The following is a 19,126-nucleotide window of genomic DNA, read 5'->3' as shown; positions in this document are numbered from 1 at the left end:
CATTGATCACTCCTAAATTGGAGCATTCGTATATGACATCATTGCTTGTGGGTGGAGCCTCAGTTCAGCGATAGCAGGTAGAAGTCTCTTCACCAGCTGTGGATCGGTTTTAATTCCAAGCAACAGAATCAATAAGAGCTCAGAGTCTGCAAAGAACCTGAAGGGGTATGACAATATTCACATTCTCTTGTGGCTTACCGACAATATTCTTCACAAAAGAATGGTCCATTTTGTGGTATGGCACTTCACTTTTTTAACATCTCTTTTGAAGATGCAAGAAGATGTATCGTATAATGACATGCTTTTGATATGAAGTGGCAGCATTTAACAGAAGGAAAGTGAAGAGATCTGGCTGAAGAATGATGACAGAGTATCAAAGCAGATAGAGCACTTAAGACTCAACTCTAACTGAGAGCCTCTTACAGCTCTCATCAGATGAGCCATGATCTAGATATGACATTCCCGCCTGCTGCCCCTCATAAAAGTTTTCTGCCAGCCAACACAAAACTCTGCAACTGTGACACACAGTTTCTAAGACACCTATCTCCAAAGATAATTGAAAGAGTTTACGAGGCTCAAAAACTAGTCTTGCTCTGGCTGTGTAGAGAACTCATTTTCTGAGTGGCAATTTACAGTTGATTTGCGGACGCTTAAGAAAGGCATAGAGGGTCTGTCTTATCCTAAAGTTGTGCAGCCTGAGGCCTGTCTGTCCTAATCTGCAGATTGAGGTTCTGATAGCTTTATGTGTGTCTGATTGCTCTCAGTTTCCCAGAGGGAAGCTGCCCTCCCCCAAGCTACGTCCTCCTGCTCTTGATTGGCTAGTTTTTTTTTTCCTCCGTCGCTGTTCAAGCACCCTATTTTGATCATAACAATTGACTGAGAAGAAAAATAAATAAATAAATAGAAGGCAACCACAAGGCAAAAACCAGTAGCTGTTCCTCTTTTTCCTCCAGTAAACCTGTGAAATTGAAGTGTGTGTTAATGATCTGCTATTTTAAAGCAAATGCAAGAATTTGAACTTCTCCCAGCTCTGTGCTGTACTGTGCTCTTGTGAGATGTGAAATGTGCAAATGTAGCTGTATTCTTTATAAAAGGCACTGAGAGCAGCTCTGGGACTGTTTTGGTTAGATTCACACTATCAAATATATTTAATGTAAAAATAAATAAATAAAAGCAGTCAATATCTTTAAAACATTTCCAGAGATGTATGATATCTTATTTATTCATTATAAGGACGCAAATGTATGCAGCTGCACACTGAAAACCAAATAATTCTGTCAATAACAGCATATTGTCTCAGCTTTAGACTGATGAAAAATTTGAATATATATACATACATATATAAAACACTATTGAATATGAGAAAGATCTACTTTTCAGAAACAAATACTCCAGTCTTCACTGCCATAATATCCTCCAGAAATCATTCCAATATGCAATATATATTGTTTTATGTTGGAAAACATGAAAAGGCCAACCACTGTGAATGATCTACAGAGTTTGGCAGCTCTGAATGGAGTCAAGGTGCATCAGTCAATCACATAATGAATTCTGCAGAACGCTGACCTGTATAAAGGAAAGTGGCACAAAAGGCACCATTACAGGCACGTCTGGAGATTGTCAAAAAGCATAATAGAGACTCCATTGGAAAGTGTAAAAAGATTTCATGGTTAGATCACACCAAGATAGAGCTTTCCAGCCAAAAATCAAAGCCATGCATGTGGTGCTAATATAACACTGCCCACACCTCCAGAAAGCACCATACCTTCAGAGAAGAGTGCTGGTGGCGGTGCATCACACTGTGAGACTGGACTGGGCATCTTGTTAAAATAAAGAGAACAATAGATGGTGTAAAATGCAGAAAAATGCAGATACATATTTCATCCTGCTAAAATTCATAAGAGCGTTTTTCAGCAGGACAAAAAAAGGCAAAATTAACATTGGAGTGGCTAAAGAACAAAAAAAAAAATTCAATGTTGAAATGGGCCAGTCAAACCCCGATCTCACTCCAATTGAGAATCTGTCATGCTACTTGAAAATTGCAGAGCACAAGCATCATCCAACCAATTTGAACAAGCAAATCTAGCTGTAAGAAAGGCTGAAATAGCACTTAAACTGTGCTCACAGCTGTCAACTGCTGCAAAAGTATTTTTTAAATGTGCTTTTCATAGAATATTAAAGAGCAAAGTTCCTTCAGAAGTTATTTTTTTACAATAAAAAATGTTGTAATTTATACTGTATATCCTGAAGACAATGCACTGTATATAGACAGAAAGCGAGCAAGAGAAAGAGCAAAACAAAGGAGAGGTTTTTATGTATGTGTATATATGACTGTTTTGACAGAATCAACACTTCAAAGCGGAGCATCACAGTCATCCCAAGGTCAGTTCAAAGCAAATAAAAGCCGCATTCAGCAGTGTGAAGATATGTGCATGGGACTACAGCATACTACATTAAACATACACAAGCCACAGAGTCGACATTCAACCCAGGGTTTAGCTTTAGAGGACAAACCCCCTCGAATGTCAATAGATGACTAGAAAACAACAGTCTGCACCAGGCAGCTCTGCATTTGGCCGGCGCTGGAAGTGCCTGATTGTGAATACAGATCTAAGACTTGCTCTTTAAAAATATCGATCAGAACACCATTAGAAGAGCCCTTAAAGGCTTTGCTTTGCATACCTCTCTTATTATTTTGTTATTATAACCCCGTTTAAAAAAATACTATTACATGGTATTCAATCTCATCCTGAATCCCAGATGTTTTCATAACATTTGCGAATTCTTCGTTAGCCTTTTGCTTGGTTTAAAACAGCCATTGCTTGCATAATTATCCTGGCTGTTTTAATGAGTTTTCCACTGGCTTGAAGCGGTAATTGGATTTTCCTTGGAGCAATCTTGTTAAATGCATAAAATCGTATATTTAATTTAGAGAGGAAATCGATGGCGAAGTGAGTGTCGTTGGCAGCGCTCGTGCCGTTGTGGAAATACAACGAGCACCACTGAGGAGAAGGAAGCAATATATTAACACGCACACTAACATCTCGTTACTGTAATGAAAGCTGTAAATCCAAAGCGTGAGCTTTATAAGTGTTTCATGGGAACCGTATAAGCAAGAATCGGGTATTCTGTTGTGTTAGGGAGACTTTATTAATGTTGTTAATTTTCTAAATGGACCGCAATTCTTCACGGAAAGCCTGAAGCCGTCATATTTTAGTCAAATAGGAACAAACATTTCCAATCAATATTGCTGAGATCTGTCTCTTACAATTGTGTCTGTCAAACTGATTTAAAATCTTTGAGGGGAGTGAAAACACGGGCCCGAGCCTCTGATACCTCTACATGACTTTCTTCCCAAAAAAAAAAAATGCTGTAGGCTACATATTCTGACAGTATGCCTATGGTTCATGGCTGCCATAGCTAAAGCCCATAGAGTGCAGCAGTCAGGTTCTAGAAGTAAAAATCCCATTCATTTTATCAATAGGGTAATTGATTTTGAAAGTTAACTTGTAAATCATTAACAAAAGACCTACTGTGAGCCACAAGATGGTTAATCAATGGTTTAGTCTCTTGTTGAAGCCATCAGTCCACATTATTTCAACTTAGTTTTTAAATAGTCATATTCAACAGAGAAATTCCTGGTGAAATACTACATTACCCAAGAAATCTCCATTAATCAGACAACTGCAAAAAAGAAATCACAACATAAGAACACTTTAACACCCGGAAATGATGAAGATTTTCCCCACACTCTCAAAATACATGCTTATTTTACAATAAACATAAAATATATTGTTTCTATATATAATCAGCACGTTCAATAGTTTTATTTCTCCATTGTTTTTAGTTTGATTTTGTCATTCACAGCACTTTATGGGGTTGTAGTATTTCCTTCCCTCATTAAAACCACCATTAATGACAGACTTGTCTTTTTGTTCAATTTCAAAAATCCTTTTATTTTTTTTTTTTTTGCTACAAATAAATTTGCTACCTTGTAGTTGTTTTTAGTTCATGTCCTATTACTCTTAAACACTTAAAAAAAAAAAATCCTTCCATGTCTGTCAATATCCCTCACTCAAACTTCCCGTTTCATATGAAAAACTTGACTGTGCTCGTCAAATCAATTTAATGGTATAGGTGCCATTTCAAAACTACTTGTTAAATCATGCTAATCAGCTGAGGAGAAAGTAAGGACTACTTCTGTGGTGTTAAACTCATTTTATAAGTCATATTAATTCCAAGAAATCAGCCACTGGTCTGGAGTTATCATTATCACACTTTTAAATCACTCAGCAGCTGGAATGACCTTGCACTGTACTCTCATTGCAACAATTTGAATTATTTTATTAAAAATTATACATACAAATTGAAGAGGTATCCTTTACAAACATGAACATGTCACTCTGTACACCGTCTTTGAGAAGAAGCTGTTGAATATCAGGGCATTGATTGTCTGCCACAATAAAGATAAGCCTTCTCCTTTGTTCCGACAGGACAAACCACTTAGACATCCAGGCATTCACTCTCAGCCTGACACTGAGTTCACATTACTTAATGAAAAAAATATATGAAGCCATTAAGAAAAGACATAACTCAACGTGAAGTAAATAAAAAGGAAACAGAGGACAGGATGAGCAGGCTTTCTATTCAGAGCTGTTCTTATAATTATTCTGAATAAATTATGAATGTCTGCTTGAGATCTTGAAACAGCGAATGAATGATTTTTCTTTTCAGTATGTTTTATTAAGCTCCATTTCGTTCACCAGCCACTTGTAACAAGCCCAGCATTCCTCTCATGTACCTTATGAGATCATTTCCAAATAATGACCATAATCCCGAATCAAACAGCAGCCAGTTCGGAAAAGTAAACAGAATCAAACTCATGAAAAGAAAAAGGCGACATTGATTTTCAGTCCCTTTGATATATGTGTTATAGAGTCTCATGTCTGTAAAGAGAACAATGATGGGGTGACCCTATCCTCCTTTGTTTGCATTATCTGCTCGCTGCAGTGACTTGCTTAATTAAAACTGTATTTATTATTACTTAGTGCCAAGTCAAACGAGATTTCAATTGCCCTTTTAGTTTTCATTTAGCGAGCCAGTTAACAAATAATTACATTTGCTTTCTGATAGCAGCTTCCCTCTAATGATCACAGACAGTATTCTCAGTCTTTATTACCCTTAGTCAGATAAACAAACAAAATGATAAATCCATTATCGACGGCATAAAATGGTCACTTTATAATCATCCGGACTGGACAGAAGACAATATATCCTATTGAATCCAAATTGAATTTATATCTCCGGCTTTGACAGGCCCAGCAACAGTTGATACTGAGCGTGTGTACAAAGTGATAAATTGAAAGCATGTATTGTTTGGACACTGAGATTCAATCTCCAAATGCTTATGCCATCTGAAAAACAGTTTACAGGATCTATGCGAATGCCAGAATTTGTTGGGGAAGAAACCAAGATGGAACATGTTTCATGACTCAGACAAGATCACAGCTATCTCACACTGCGATCGCGGAGGCCAGGCTGCAACAGGCATTCGTGGAAAAACTGCCATTTTAACATGTCAAGCTGTGTTTGAGTCCGACAGCGAGACTAGGCTCAGTTTGAACGCGCTCATTGGAGGGATCTAACTAGCCTGGGCGAGACAATTTATAGCCTAAGCTTCGTGTCCGACCGTGTAGGGGCACACCCAGTCTTCCCGCTCTTAGACGTGCGATCGTATTTCTGGATGTATGCTTGCGTTCACTAACTGAATCATCAATCTCCTCTCTCTGAGGCTAATTTAGCTGAGGCCTTTTAAATGCTCTGACAAGCCTTGTGTCATTCATCAAACTCAAGGCTCCGTTGGCTCTCTCATCTAGCCTTGATTACACATCATGTCTGTGTGCAAACCACCCTGTTCCACAAACAAAAGTAGCCAATTTAGCAGTGAGATCTCCACATCTAAATATGCACCACTGCCTGGCTGTCTGAATGAATGAATGAATGAATGAATGAATGCAGTCATGAGGAAATGGCCACACCGTGTGCTGCAATTTGTGTGCTTTATTACAAAAATCTGTACAAAATTTCTTCCCAGCTTTAGAACTGAGCATGTGTTACTGTCATTTCACATCGTTACAATTCGAAATCATGAAATAACCTGTCGGACAAGAGCTAAACATTGAATATACTGTAGTAGTAGTAAGGTCTGTGTTGTCCGTATGTTATACACCATATCACACGTTGCCAGATATTATTTAGGATAATGTCTTTACATTCTTTTTTCCCTTACATTTTGGCAGTCATATCGACAACAGGCCTGCTTTAAAACAAACAGCTCTCACAAGATATTCAGCAAGAACCACTGCGAAAAAAATAAAAATAAAACTGTACACGGGACAGCATAGAGCACTACAAATACATTTCGGCGCTTGGAGTTTCTCCACTGAGACTGAGCTTTTCGAGAAAGGAATAGACTTAATACAAAAGACTCCCCTTCAGACGCTCGCTGTCATAAGGGTTCTCTCTACAAACTTACAAAATAACTCATGTTGACAGCCTCAACTGAAAGGCAAGTACTATACATTTTCAATGATTAAATCCACTCCGGCCTGTCCTGCTCGATACATCAAAGTCTATTCACTATAAGTTTGACTTGTATTTTGGTCGGCATAACTGCAGGATACTTCAGAGGTTGTGATAGCGATGCGCCTCGACCCAAATTTTGCCGTTTGAACTAAGGCCTGATAACAGACGTGAAGCTATGCGTAAAGGATATTTTACAAAGCAACAGTTGCGGTTCCTTGCTAGGCAATGCGTTTGGAAAGGATAGCGGTTGCTGAATTCATATTGATTTTTTTCGAAGAACCTATGAGTCATAGGAACATCTGATAGAACAGAAACATTGATCTTTCGAGCATCGCTGCTGTATGGCTAGCTGGATGGCACTGTTCTCATTTATAACCATAGGGAGAGCACTTCAAATGTCTCTTTGAAACAATTGGTATTCCTGGACCAGCTCACATCTCCCTGCGGTCCACTGTCCATTATTCTCTTGGGCCTGAAGATCACTCTTTGGGAGCTTGCAACCACACCCTGAGTCCAGTCTTGGCATCTAACTGCAATTTAAATAGAAGTGCTTCCTACTCGAATCCCCACTGTCTATTGGCTATCAAAACCGCTGGTCTCTGCAGATATAAATCCCCCCTGCATACTGAATGTTTCCCTTTTTTGCTCCCCTCTTCTGTCAAGCATCAATGAGTCAGTGGTATTCTCTTGATCATTGTTCATTTCCGTTATGCCCTTGATTGAGCAGACCTTGGGAGGAATTTTAATCCCGGCTAGGAGGAGAATATATTGCTGCTGTCGCCATGGCCGTACAGGTCAGCTAGCTTCCTGAAGCGAGGTCCCCAGTCGCTCAGATAGTCATAGTTCTGCTCCGAGTCTGTGCTCAGGGAATCTAGGGAGCTGAGGGATTCGGCCACCGAGCCGCTGCCCTCGAAAGCGTATGTCTGCAGGGAGTCATAGGGAGGCGCGGAAGGATCGACATCGGCGTCCTTCAGGCGGTCCCATATAAACTCCCGGAAGATCCCGTTGTCTGGGGTGATTTTGTAAGGTGGAGGGCGGGAGCAATAAAGGGTGGGCACCTCCGGGGTGACGTCTCGGCGAGCTTTGCTGTCTCTCACTACATTGAGGTTTCGCAAGGCCACCATATCAAAGGCCTCTGTGTCTTCCTCGCCTCCACCTTCGTCGTCGTAGCGCACGATGTTCTCCCGCACGTCCCGGTCTTCGTCCAAGATCAGAGGCTCCTTCTTCCTCCTCCTCATTGTCACAATCAGCAGCACCAGCACTGCAAAGACAAAGGAATCACATGCTGTTAGTAAGCAAACCAGAGCTATCATCAGTGACACAACATATTAGCATTACAATACTGTTCAAAAGGGTTTTTTTGTTTTGTTTTGTTTTGTTTTGTTTTGTTTTGTTTTGTTTAAAGAAATTAATACTTTTATTAAGCAAGGATCCATTCAATTTGCCAAAAGTGATAGTGTAGACATTTATAATGTTAGAAAAGATTTGTATTTCAAATAAAAATGCTGTTCCTTCGAATTTCTGTTCATCAAAATATCCTGGAAATAAATAATCATGATTTCCAAAAGAATATTAACCAGCACAGCATTTTGTCCCCCCTGATAACAATAAGAAATATTTCAGCATATTACTATGATTTCTTCTGAAATATTTCTTCTGTTATATGCAATATTTACATATTAATATACATATATTTTATGTCATAAATATATTTTATTATATATCAAAATTGAAAACAGCTCTTTAACTTGTAATAATATTTCATAATACAGCCTTTCTAAGCAGAAAGCAGACCCCAAACATTTGAATGACAATGTACATATTACATTACATATGCATAGCCTACTATTTACTGTATACTCTTTTTTTTATCATAGAATATATAGTAAAATAGTGTGAGTGTGTGTGTGTGTGTGTGTGTGTGTGTGTGTGTGTGTGTGAACCATTATATTATATGCTTTATAATAACATAGTCTTATGTAATATAACATGCATGTTTTATTGCCTATACTAATAATACTAATAAGTACTAATAGTATAAATAGTTCATTTTTATTATTACTATTATATACATTTATATACACACTGTAATATTCTGATTTTTTTTTTTTTTTTTTTTTTTTTTGAAGTTATAAAAAAGAAAGATTGTTTTATTGGTATTTCCAAATAGCAAATACTATTTCAGTTTTGCTTCAAAATGTTATGTTTAATTCAGTATGTTGCCTATTTATTTTATTGTTTATTAATTTATTTATTTTTCTTTTTTAATAATAGATAGTAAGAGTGGATACTGGATAGATAAGTTGGTATGTGGAATTACAAGTCAGATTTGAACTTGTGTCACTGAAAAAAGAACAAAAAAAATTCAAGGCCACTTCTCTGACAGCGCATTTGTTCCTAGTTCTGTTGGTTTCCACCAGACTATTGAGGTGCAAATAGCTGCACAGTGCTGTTTACACCTTGTGCAAATAGTCATTACGATTAAACTATTTGCTAACAATAAAAAAAAAAAAAAAAAAAAAAAAAAAAACCTTTTATATGGGAGTAGAGTGTTTAATAAATTGCTTCATTACAGTTTCATGCCCCACCACCGTAAACAACAATTCCATGAAATATCAGGCACCAGGTTAGTTTTAGAGGCACCAAAGCTTTAAAACACACACACCCACACACAAACACACAACCTCTCAAGCAGTCCATTTACCCTCCATTCAAGATAAGCAAAGACATAAAAGGTGTAGAATCAGATAGCACTCGACCATGACTGTATCTCTACAATATTTATGACACCGAGCCAAAATATTACTTTCTCATTGTTTTACACTCTATAGAACGATCGTGCCTCAAGGCCTGACACTTTAAGCTACAACATGAGCGATAAGCTGAATTATCTCTACAGTTCAATTAGGGCAGATCTGGTACATTAGTTTTATCAATAAGTTCATCTGATTGGGTTGTAGTGATTTTAATAACGCTGCTGACAAATCCCGAGCAGGAGGTGTTTCATCATGGGAGGTGCTCCTGGCAGCGGGAGGTGTTAAAGGAGTTACAGTCTGATCTAATCTCATCCTGCATGTTTGTTTACAAAGGTTATTAACTGTACAGACCCTTCTCTGCTCACAAAACACATGCACGGCTGGGAATTAAACGCACGCTAGCACTTTTGTCTTCTCACTTTTAGCTCTGTCATGTGTGAACTTAAGTAAACAGACAGAGATGAACACATAGATGCATGAAGAGCGAGATTTAGAGCAGGATGTGTGCTGTAAATATGAGGCTTTAACGACCACTTCCTTGCTTTCCGCTCATACACAAGCTGCTTATTCGGAAAAGGCCAGCATTAAATCCTTTTAATGAGTGCGGCATATGCCTACTGTACATGTAAAATAAGAGTGGATTATATGTCAGTGAGAAAATATCACCCTGCCCTGAAAGCACAGACCCTGTATACAAGCACATCAAAACTATCAACGAGAGGCAAGGCTGTACCACTGCACAAAAGACGTGTGTCTCGGCGATTCAAACCGGGTATCAAATAATGCACAGAAAAAGATGCTGTGAAAGAGAAATTCTGTCAATACAGAAAAAAGAAAAGGGGAAGCGCATAGCGAGAAATAACTAACATAACAAGACACATGCACAAAAAAGTGAAATAAATCCATTTTTTGTGGTGTGTGGAATGCAAAAACCAATCCTCCGTGTTGCCGGTCTTAGACCCATGAATGCGAAGGATCTTACAGTACAGCCACAACACAGTCCTCCCACGGGAGTCTATATCTCTCTCTCTCAATGTAGATAGCGCATATGTGTATTTGGCTGCCAATACCGAGCTCGAGGGGGAGGGAAGGGAGCAGATAAAGTAGGGAGAGAGAAAGAGGAGGTGTAAGTGGGAGCAGGCTGAAGTGAGAGAGAGAAAGATAGAGTGGAGGGAAAAGGGAGGCAAACGTCTAATGATCCATCCTTCAGGCCTGCCACAGCGAGTGTGAAATATGGTGCCAAAGTCTCATAATTCATCCTCAGGCCTAGTGTCGTTTTGCAGGGGTAGACAAGCTGGGCGAGTGGGCTGGCGAGGCAACGGCTGCACGTGTGCAGTCATAATCACAGTACACACACACACACACACACACACACACACACAGGATGATATAAACAAAAGCAAAGCCAATATCGACCTTAAATTCAAGAGCAACAGTCTTACAGGGTCGAAACAAAGAAAACGCTATAAAACTGAAGATAAAGAAATAGAAAATGTCATGTCTTTTTTTTCTTCTGTGGAACACAAAAGGATATTTTATGCAAAATGTCCCAACTGCTCTTTGCCATATAATGAAAGTGAAGGGTGAGCATGGCTACATACAGCTATTTCATGGATGTTAAAAGTTTTTCACAGAACCATAAATGCCATAAAGAGCTTTCATATTTAAGAGTGAATCCTGTATACCAAATACAGACAATTCTGTATGATATGACAATAGCAGAGAAACCTTAAAAATAGAACAAAGAGTTTGTACAAAAGTTTGAGACATGGCTGTCAGAGTTCAGTTGTGTTGAATTAAATAGATATGTAATTTCAGGGATTTTTCCAGATCTGGGAATTGTTTTTTAGAAATCTTGAATGTGATCATTGGTTTCAGTAAAAAAAAGCTCAGGTTACTTTGGATATGATTTCTAGTGTATAAGAGAATTTAAAACATGAAATGATGTGCAGTAATGAATACACTTTTCATAACTGGGTAATCTGCTATAATCTACTTGGTACTGAAACTTTGCATTTAGAATTTTTTTTGATATATTATTTGTCTCAGTATTATTGTTTGTTTGCTTGCTTTGTAAAATGAGAAATGCTTTAAACAAAATATTCAATCTTCCATATGGAAAAATAGCAGCTTGACCATTATGCAAAAGTACAGTATCTTTTGCATTCCACAAACGAAAGTCATACGACTTCAGAACAACACGATGGTGAGTAAATCATGACAACTGGCATTTTTGGGCGAACTATCCATTAATAATGTACACACGCATATCCTATATTTATGCAGTTGTGTTTTCAATATTTTCTAGGACAAAAACAAACAAACAAAAAAAGAAATTCTCTTTTAAACTCAAAGCAACTCAGTTTAAAGCAAAAACGTCTATTTTGCTGATATCTAATTATTTGCAAACCCTTGTTTTATTTTAAGCAACCTTACTTATTTCTAGATGGTTCATTTTAGTACCTTTGAGTAGTAATATGTACCTTTAAGGTACTACTATGAACCTTTTAGGTTTAAATAAGATACAAAAAAGTATCTTTAAGTGTACTCCTCTAGTGACGAGGTGTTGCATCCCTAAAGGGAAACATTTTTTCTGATTTTTTAAGCCATTCTTGTGTGATTACAAGGAGTTATATAGATCTAATGCAGTCTTAAGTCTTAACTGTTACAAACTGTGCCCACTTTACGGCTTGATTTACCCTCTCTGCAGTTTTGACACAAGATGGATGTTCATCGGGAGCAGCAGATCAATTTAACATTATCCTCAATTTGCAGTAATTGGATTGAGAAAACAATCCGTCATCCAGAATCAATTAAACAACAAGTGGGATATTTTGTGGGGGCCTCTTTCTCATCGACCTCCTAAAAATGAGGCAGCGACTACTAGATTATGCACTGCCCTTCATTCTCTCTTTCACTCCCTCCCTCTCTTTCTCTCGCTCTCATGCGTTCCTTTCACATATCTCAACTACTGCCAATAGCCCAGGGCAGTGAAGACTAATCAAGATATACTGGCGATATGCGGATCTATCTGGCTGTTGACATTTATGCCGCTGCCCAACACAAGGTGTTTGTGCTTTATGACACCTGTCTGTCCCTGGGTTTTCACACTGGCGACATTATCTGCAAAATAAAATATGATTTATTCTGGGTGATGCAAGAGCACACTACATCGCCTTAAGGGCCCTCATAAGTATTACTGACTGCCGTCCACTTGCACTGTCGGAGGCCATAGGGAAAGCACGCCTGGAAGACAAGATGCCCTGCAATCGGTCGAGCAGAAATTGAAAAGGTGATGTCACCATTGCGAGGGTGACCCGTGGACATGAATGTATCAGAGTGCCTCAGGCTTACCTGACCTCTCTGTGTTCCTCCACCTAAGCCTGAAATAATGAGCACAAGGTTTCCCTCAGAACAACTAGAGCGACACAGCGGCTGTCATCATCTGATATGCACTCCTGAAATCCTTTAGATTACATTATGCAAACACTGATAAATAGCAATGTGTTTACCACAGCAGTTTGGTCGGATCCCTCCTTTTGAACTCCGTTTTCTTCCTATCAAATATTTTATGAGCCATTATCAATCTTTGGGCTTGACAGCACAACTGAGATGTTGTAATGACACTAGGCAAGCATGCAATAGAGAGTTCGTCTGAAACTCTGTCATCATTTACTCGCCCCATGTTGTTCTAAACGTATACGAGTTTCTCTTTTTGTGTGGAATTCTAGAAGAATTATTTATAGCAGAAAAAGAAGGTGCTCTTTTCCTTTTAATGAAAGTGAATGGTGACCAACTGTCAGTGTAGGATTTTCAATAGATAATGACTATTTCCTCACACAAAGCTATCATGTGGTTTCTGAAGCCTTGGAATATAGTGTATAAGTCATGGACTACTTTTATGATGTTTTTTGTTCTTTTTTGAGCATGATGTGCTGTAGTCACCATCCACTTTCATTAAAAATAAAGGTTCTAAAGGGGGGGTTTCACAGCGATGTCACAGAAGAAACATTTTGGGTTCCTTAAAAAACTTCTGCAGATTCTAAAAGATTCTAAAGAAGCGTTTTCTGCTATAAATAATCTTTTGTGCAATGGAAAGGTTTCAATTAAGATTAAAGGTTCTTCATGAAAACATTGACGCCAACTAAAAACCTTTATTTTTAAAAGTTTATATGCAGCATGAACATTCTTTTAAACATCTTGTTTTCTTTCAACAAAAGAAAAACAGTCATACGGGGTGAAATAACACAAAGCTGAGTAAATAATTACAGCATTTTCATTTCTGGGTGAACAATTCCTTTAATGGAGAAAGTCATTTGTTTGTTGTTAGATAAAAAAAGACAAAAGACTCAAAGCTGTCATGTCCTTGTGTATCATTCATTCCCTGGCACGGTTTTAGTTGTGCACTGCTTTGATAACTAAAGCAACAGCAGTCAAAAAGCTTGTTGATTCATTACTCCGAAAAAAAGATAAAAGCAGAAAAAGAAGATTCTTTTTCCCTCCGCAGCTCTCCTCCTCCGTCTCCTCCTCCCCTCAACCATGTGAGCAGTCTCGAGCCCCTGGGGCCGGACTCTCTTTGCCAAAAATAACTGCATTGCTCAGATCAGGCAGCGCAGTGGTCTAATCCAACTCATGTAGTTTGGGAGGAGAGGGGGGTGGGGGTGGCGGCACTGGAGAACCCTACATTCACACGAGACGACAAACCACAGGAATGACTATTGCACATCAGCTGCAGCTGTTAGTTGAGCTCCCATTCAGAAGATAAAGGCTAAGAGACAATGATCAATCAACACAAGGATGGAGTCTGTTACTGTTGGCCACAAGCTGTGCTCTTTAGTTTACAGATGCCAAAGTTTTAAACTGCAGTGTAAATTTATTTTTTAACCCATTTATTAAGTTGTTTTTCTTCGGAATATTTATGCTTAAACCGCGAAAAAAGCTGCTTGCCAGTGGGGTAAGAAAAATAAACTCAATTCTGAAATCAATTTTGAAAAAATCCTCTTTTTTTATTTTTTACTGAAGTGATTATATATATGGTGCTCCAAGTCATGTGTAAGAACAGCAAAGTTCTTAAGGAACGTGAAATTGAAACATATTGCACTTGGCTTCACTGCGGTGTATTATTTCAGATCTACCATTTAGTTGTAACGTCTCTATGGAGATAGAGATGAACTAGTTCATACTTAGATGTAATGGCACCAAGGAAGCAGAAAGAGCTTTCTTTGTTACTTATTCGCCATCTATGCAGTCAGTAAAAAAAAAAAAAAAAAAAAAGAGAGAGAGAGAGAGAGAGAGAGATAGAGAGAGAGAGAGTTGTCAAACAATGGATGAGGGTAATCAAACAATGGAAATTACTGAGACTCGGTTCAAGATGTGTGGGTGCACAAATTCCCGTCTTGTCAAAATAACAGCACACTTTTTTAAGACAGAGACAACATCTGTCAGCAAACAGACTTGTGGATGTGTCCGTGGACAGATCTCCACACCGCCAGCACAGCAAGAGAGACAACCTATCAATGGTATAATCAAGAAATCAATCAAACCATCAGGACTGCATTCACTCCCTCTGTGCAGTCTTCAGGTCAGCAAATCAACACAAAGACTCGCCAGTCAACCAATCAGACCAAGTGAATGGTACATATTGGCTAGAGGTCACTCATCAAACAATCAGTTAATAGGGCTCCAAATAATAAGTAATCATACAGACCAGCAGCCTCCCTGGAGAGGGTAAACAAGTCAATTGTGGCCAAGCAGACCTCTCAGCGCACGCCGCATCCCAACTGTTGGAGCTGTCGTGCCAGGCTTCAAAAGTAACGGCAGCCCGACTGTGTGCTAAATGTCAGTACGGGGGAGGTGGAAATGCAATAAAGCTCTTAAAAATGGTTTGGAAAACAATAACAAAAATTGGACAAATATCCTTTGATTGCAAGCTGAATTCAGAAAGCACAGTAGCTTTGTCTTAAAGACAACATGAAATTTAAATCAACCCTTTATGCTTTATTATTAAATGTCCCATGTCACATTATTTAAAAAAATAACAATAAATAAATCAAAATACACTACTGTTCAAAGGCTTGGGATCTTTTTTTGTTTGTTTTGAAAGAAATCTCTGCATTAAGGCTGCATTAATTTAATAAAATAAAATGTAATATTGTGAAATATGACGACAAATTAAAATAGCTGTTACTTCAAAATGTAATTTCTTCCTGCGATGACAAAGCTGAATTTTCATCAGCCATGGCTCCAGGTTTCATTATCACATAATCCTTCAGAAATCATTGAAATATGCTGATTTGTGGCTCAGGAAACATAATATTATGTTTAAATCTGTTTTATTTAAAATAGAAATCTTGTTTTGTAAGGATGTAAAAGTCTTTACTGTCAGTTTGGATCAATTTTATGCATACTTGCTGAACAAAAGTAAGAAAAAAAAAAAAACATTACTGACTCCAAACATTTGAGGTTGGACTGTCCATTTATCACATCTATGGGCAGACCGAGAAAATGTTTGGCAAGCAAACAAAGAAATGCAGCACTTTGTCAAACTCTGTCCATTTCATTATACAGGCTTACTAAAGGGACAGTTCTGTCTCATACAAAAAGTCATACAGGTTTGGAAAGACATGAGGTGAGTAAATAATGGCAGAATTTTCATTTTTGGGTGAACTATCCCTTTAAACATTGCTTTATGTTTTCAAAAGGGTTAAATGTATTTCCTACCAAGTAAAGTGATGATGCAGGCCAGGATGGCGACGAGAGCTCCAGTGCTGAGTCCAGCTGACAGCGTGAAGGCCTCGGTGCCACATGACTGGGGCGTCCCATCAGGATCACAGTCACACACTCTAATAGACAGCGTGTTAGTGCTGCTGAGAGCAGGGGTCCCGCTGTCCATTATCAACACCGGCAGTCGATACATAGACTGTTCCCTCCTTTGAAAACCACCCCTCTTAGTTAGAATTGAAGCGGTATTGTCTGCATAGAGAAAGAGAGACATATCATGTGAAAAGTGAAAAAATGAAGTCTTTTGGTCTGAGTATTAAGGATTCGCTTTAAACTGTCTTAATGAAATCACATACCTTTATTGTCTCTGAGGGTGAAGTTCATGTTTCCAGCTGTCTCTGCAGTGAGGGAGAAGAAGAATTGATGCCCGCTGGGCGGTTCATCTTTATCCACCGCACTTATAGTTTCAATGACCTAAGACAGTGTCGAAGAGGGAGTAAAGAACAGGAAGATGAATACTGCTGTTATTGCCTCGCTTCAGACAAAATAATCCAAATTTCTCGCGCTCAAAACACTGCAGTGTTGCCATAATAATGAATGTTTGAGATTATAGGTAAACCTCACTATTTCATGACTGGAATCAATTAATTGATATGTTTATTAATTAGTAAAATAATAATTGAAATTAATAGCATATATCAATATTTGCTCAGAAAATCCCCAAAAGTAAGACTATTTAGGACATTACAGGTTGAAACCAATAATAAGCCAATTAATTCTGATTATTAAATGAAGAATCTTTACCGTCCACAACAACCCGTTTTGCAATTTTTCAACCATCAGCCGAATTCAATGTGGTGAACTTGCAGGAAAAAAAATACACAATTTACAAGTTTAAATCATGCTGAAAACAACATTAGGAGGATAGACCAAGCCAGGAAGCTATCAGTGTGAGATGATGCTCATACGGTATCCAGGGATTTAGCAAAGTAGAGGGCCATCCCGGTCTAAATCTGGACCGAAACCCCCAAAGCTGGGCAAAGTGCTGCGCTTTAGAGATGAATATCAGGGTGACCCATCAGGTGGTACACTAAGAAGATTCTCCTGACACACTGTTGTGGCCTAATCTGTGGGCTTTGGCTGGGTTAAATACTGTGTACACAGCTCTTCCCTTGCAGTCAGCACAAACTCAATCTGCTTGAAATATCTCCTAAAACCTTACGCATAGGATAAATGCAGCAGAGCGGTGGCTAACGGACACTCCTGCATCATTTCCTCATTCGTCCGAGGAATATGACCTTGTACTCACCAAAAGGTTTTCAGCGCTTTAATTCTCCACTCAGTTATTTTTAACACCACCCTCCATTTACTCTAAGTGAGGATTTGGCAATAGGAACTCTGACGGATTTATCATTTATCTGTAAATATTTTTGAAATCGTAAAACGTTGCACTATTAAAAACCTGCATAAATGACACAAGCAGAGCAGGATGTTCCCTCAGCACCGAGCGCTGATTACAGTAAACTGTGACAAAATTAATTACAGATAGTCCATTAAGGCGAATGCAAAGTGTATTGATAAAATCATTGAGGCAATGGGTTCATTTAAAATGAATAAGAACATCTTGCCAAGGCAAAGCTTCTTAAACCAAACCTAATTCCACATTTACTAACCTGGGAGACGTGAAAAAGTAAATCGTTTTTAGAATAATAGTGTAAAAACACAAAATGGCTCTTGTGCAGCCAAGAAGCACATTTTATAGAAAAATATGGATGATTTAAGCCTTTTTGCAGTACATGTAAAAATGGCTGGAGGGCAAGGAATGTCTCCTGTGCCACCTGATTTTACAGAAGGGAAAATCTTCACTGTAGTGAGACCGCCCGTGGAGAGTTAGCAGTCACAAGCGCTTTAAAACACCAGTCTCTCAGCCTGCCACTGCTGACCATGTCTCTGAGGCATAAAGAAACAAGACAGAATATAGACGACCTTAAAGAGACAAAACCCCTGGGAAAATACTCACTCCTCATAATCTAATCTGCTAAATCACCTGTAACAAATCACCTGGCTCATTTAGAGACTGCAGCTTCAATTCATATTAAGGTTCTATTAAATTCAAAAAGTCACATTAGGAACAAAAGAGAAACCAAGGGCACAGAGAAAAGAGCTTTGCGCTGGGAAACGAAGGTGAAGACATACGTTTGGTGCCTGTGACCCCATAATAGGCACTTGTTGGATGGGGATCTGGGGACCTTTTTCAACAAGCCATCTGTTTTAGACTCGGATGCAATGATGGGGAATATTCCCTCTCGTATCATGTACATTGGGGATGGGTGATTATGATCGCCTAGTCATCCAACAACTGACTTCATCTAGATATTTTTAGAGTTTCAGAATTTTAGAGCCCATTTTTTAAATGTTACGGAATCATCAACAATAGTGAAGACAAAAAATGCACTAATTAAACAATACTGCTAATGAAAACAAGATATTAACAATGCTCTAATTATGTTTTCAAATAAAAATAAGTTGATTAGTTTGATTTAAACAATTTAGTCATAAGTAATAAAATCAAACCTACCATTTAAAAAATGTTAAAGGTTATTTTTTATTTGTGTGTGTGTGTGTGTGTGTTTTGCATTTTTATGATATTGTAACAAGTGAAAAATAGACAAATGTTTTTTTTTTTTTTAAATGCATATTGAGACCCCTGCGTTCTGGTTCGTTATATACTGATAATTGCTTTTTAATGCAAAATCACATGTCTGATTGGGATCAAGTGAACACAAAACTATTTGATCGATTTGTCGACTACTTCTTGATGCAATACCTACTTTGAAATGATGTAGTTTTTTGCTCTCTCTGTGAAGGAAAGAAGTAAAAAAAAATTAATTTGCACTCAAAACTTGGTTTCATTTGCTCTCAAAACCTGGCAACAGGTTTTTCACGCAACTATATGCAACGATTCATTCTTCCTCCAGGCAATTCTGAGGAGTTGATTCAAATTCAAGAGCTCCATACAGTCTCTTTCAGAGCATCTGACTTCTTTATGGAGCAGGTGTGAAGCT

General features: G+C 38.3%; 1 protein-coding gene across 1 annotated transcript in view; it reads right to left on the bottom strand.

Moving 5' to 3' along the window:
• Positions 1-6,045: 6,045 nt before the first annotated feature.
• LOC109101199 (cadherin-7-like) overlaps positions 6,046-19,126 on the bottom strand; it is a 57,070-nt gene continuing 43,989 nt past the window's right edge. Inside the window, exons 10-12 of the mRNA XM_042718320.1 lie at positions 16,418-16,535; positions 16,062-16,313; positions 6,046-7,846 (exon numbers count right to left, since the gene is read on the bottom strand). Of these exons, the coding sequence (XP_042574254.1) occupies positions 7,338-7,846; positions 16,062-16,313; positions 16,418-16,535 (879 nt within the window). The 3' untranslated portion in view covers positions 6,046-7,337. The remainder of the gene's footprint in view (positions 7,847-16,061; positions 16,314-16,417; positions 16,536-19,126) is intronic.

The sequence above is a fragment of the Cyprinus carpio genome, chromosome B2 (assembly GCF_018340385.1).
Source record: "Cyprinus carpio isolate SPL01 chromosome B2, ASM1834038v1, whole genome shotgun sequence".
NCBI lineage: Eukaryota > Metazoa > Chordata > Actinopteri > Cypriniformes > Cyprinidae > Cyprinus > Cyprinus carpio.
Note: the sequence above shows the minus strand (reverse complement) of the source record. Positions and strands in the feature narration are given on the sequence as shown.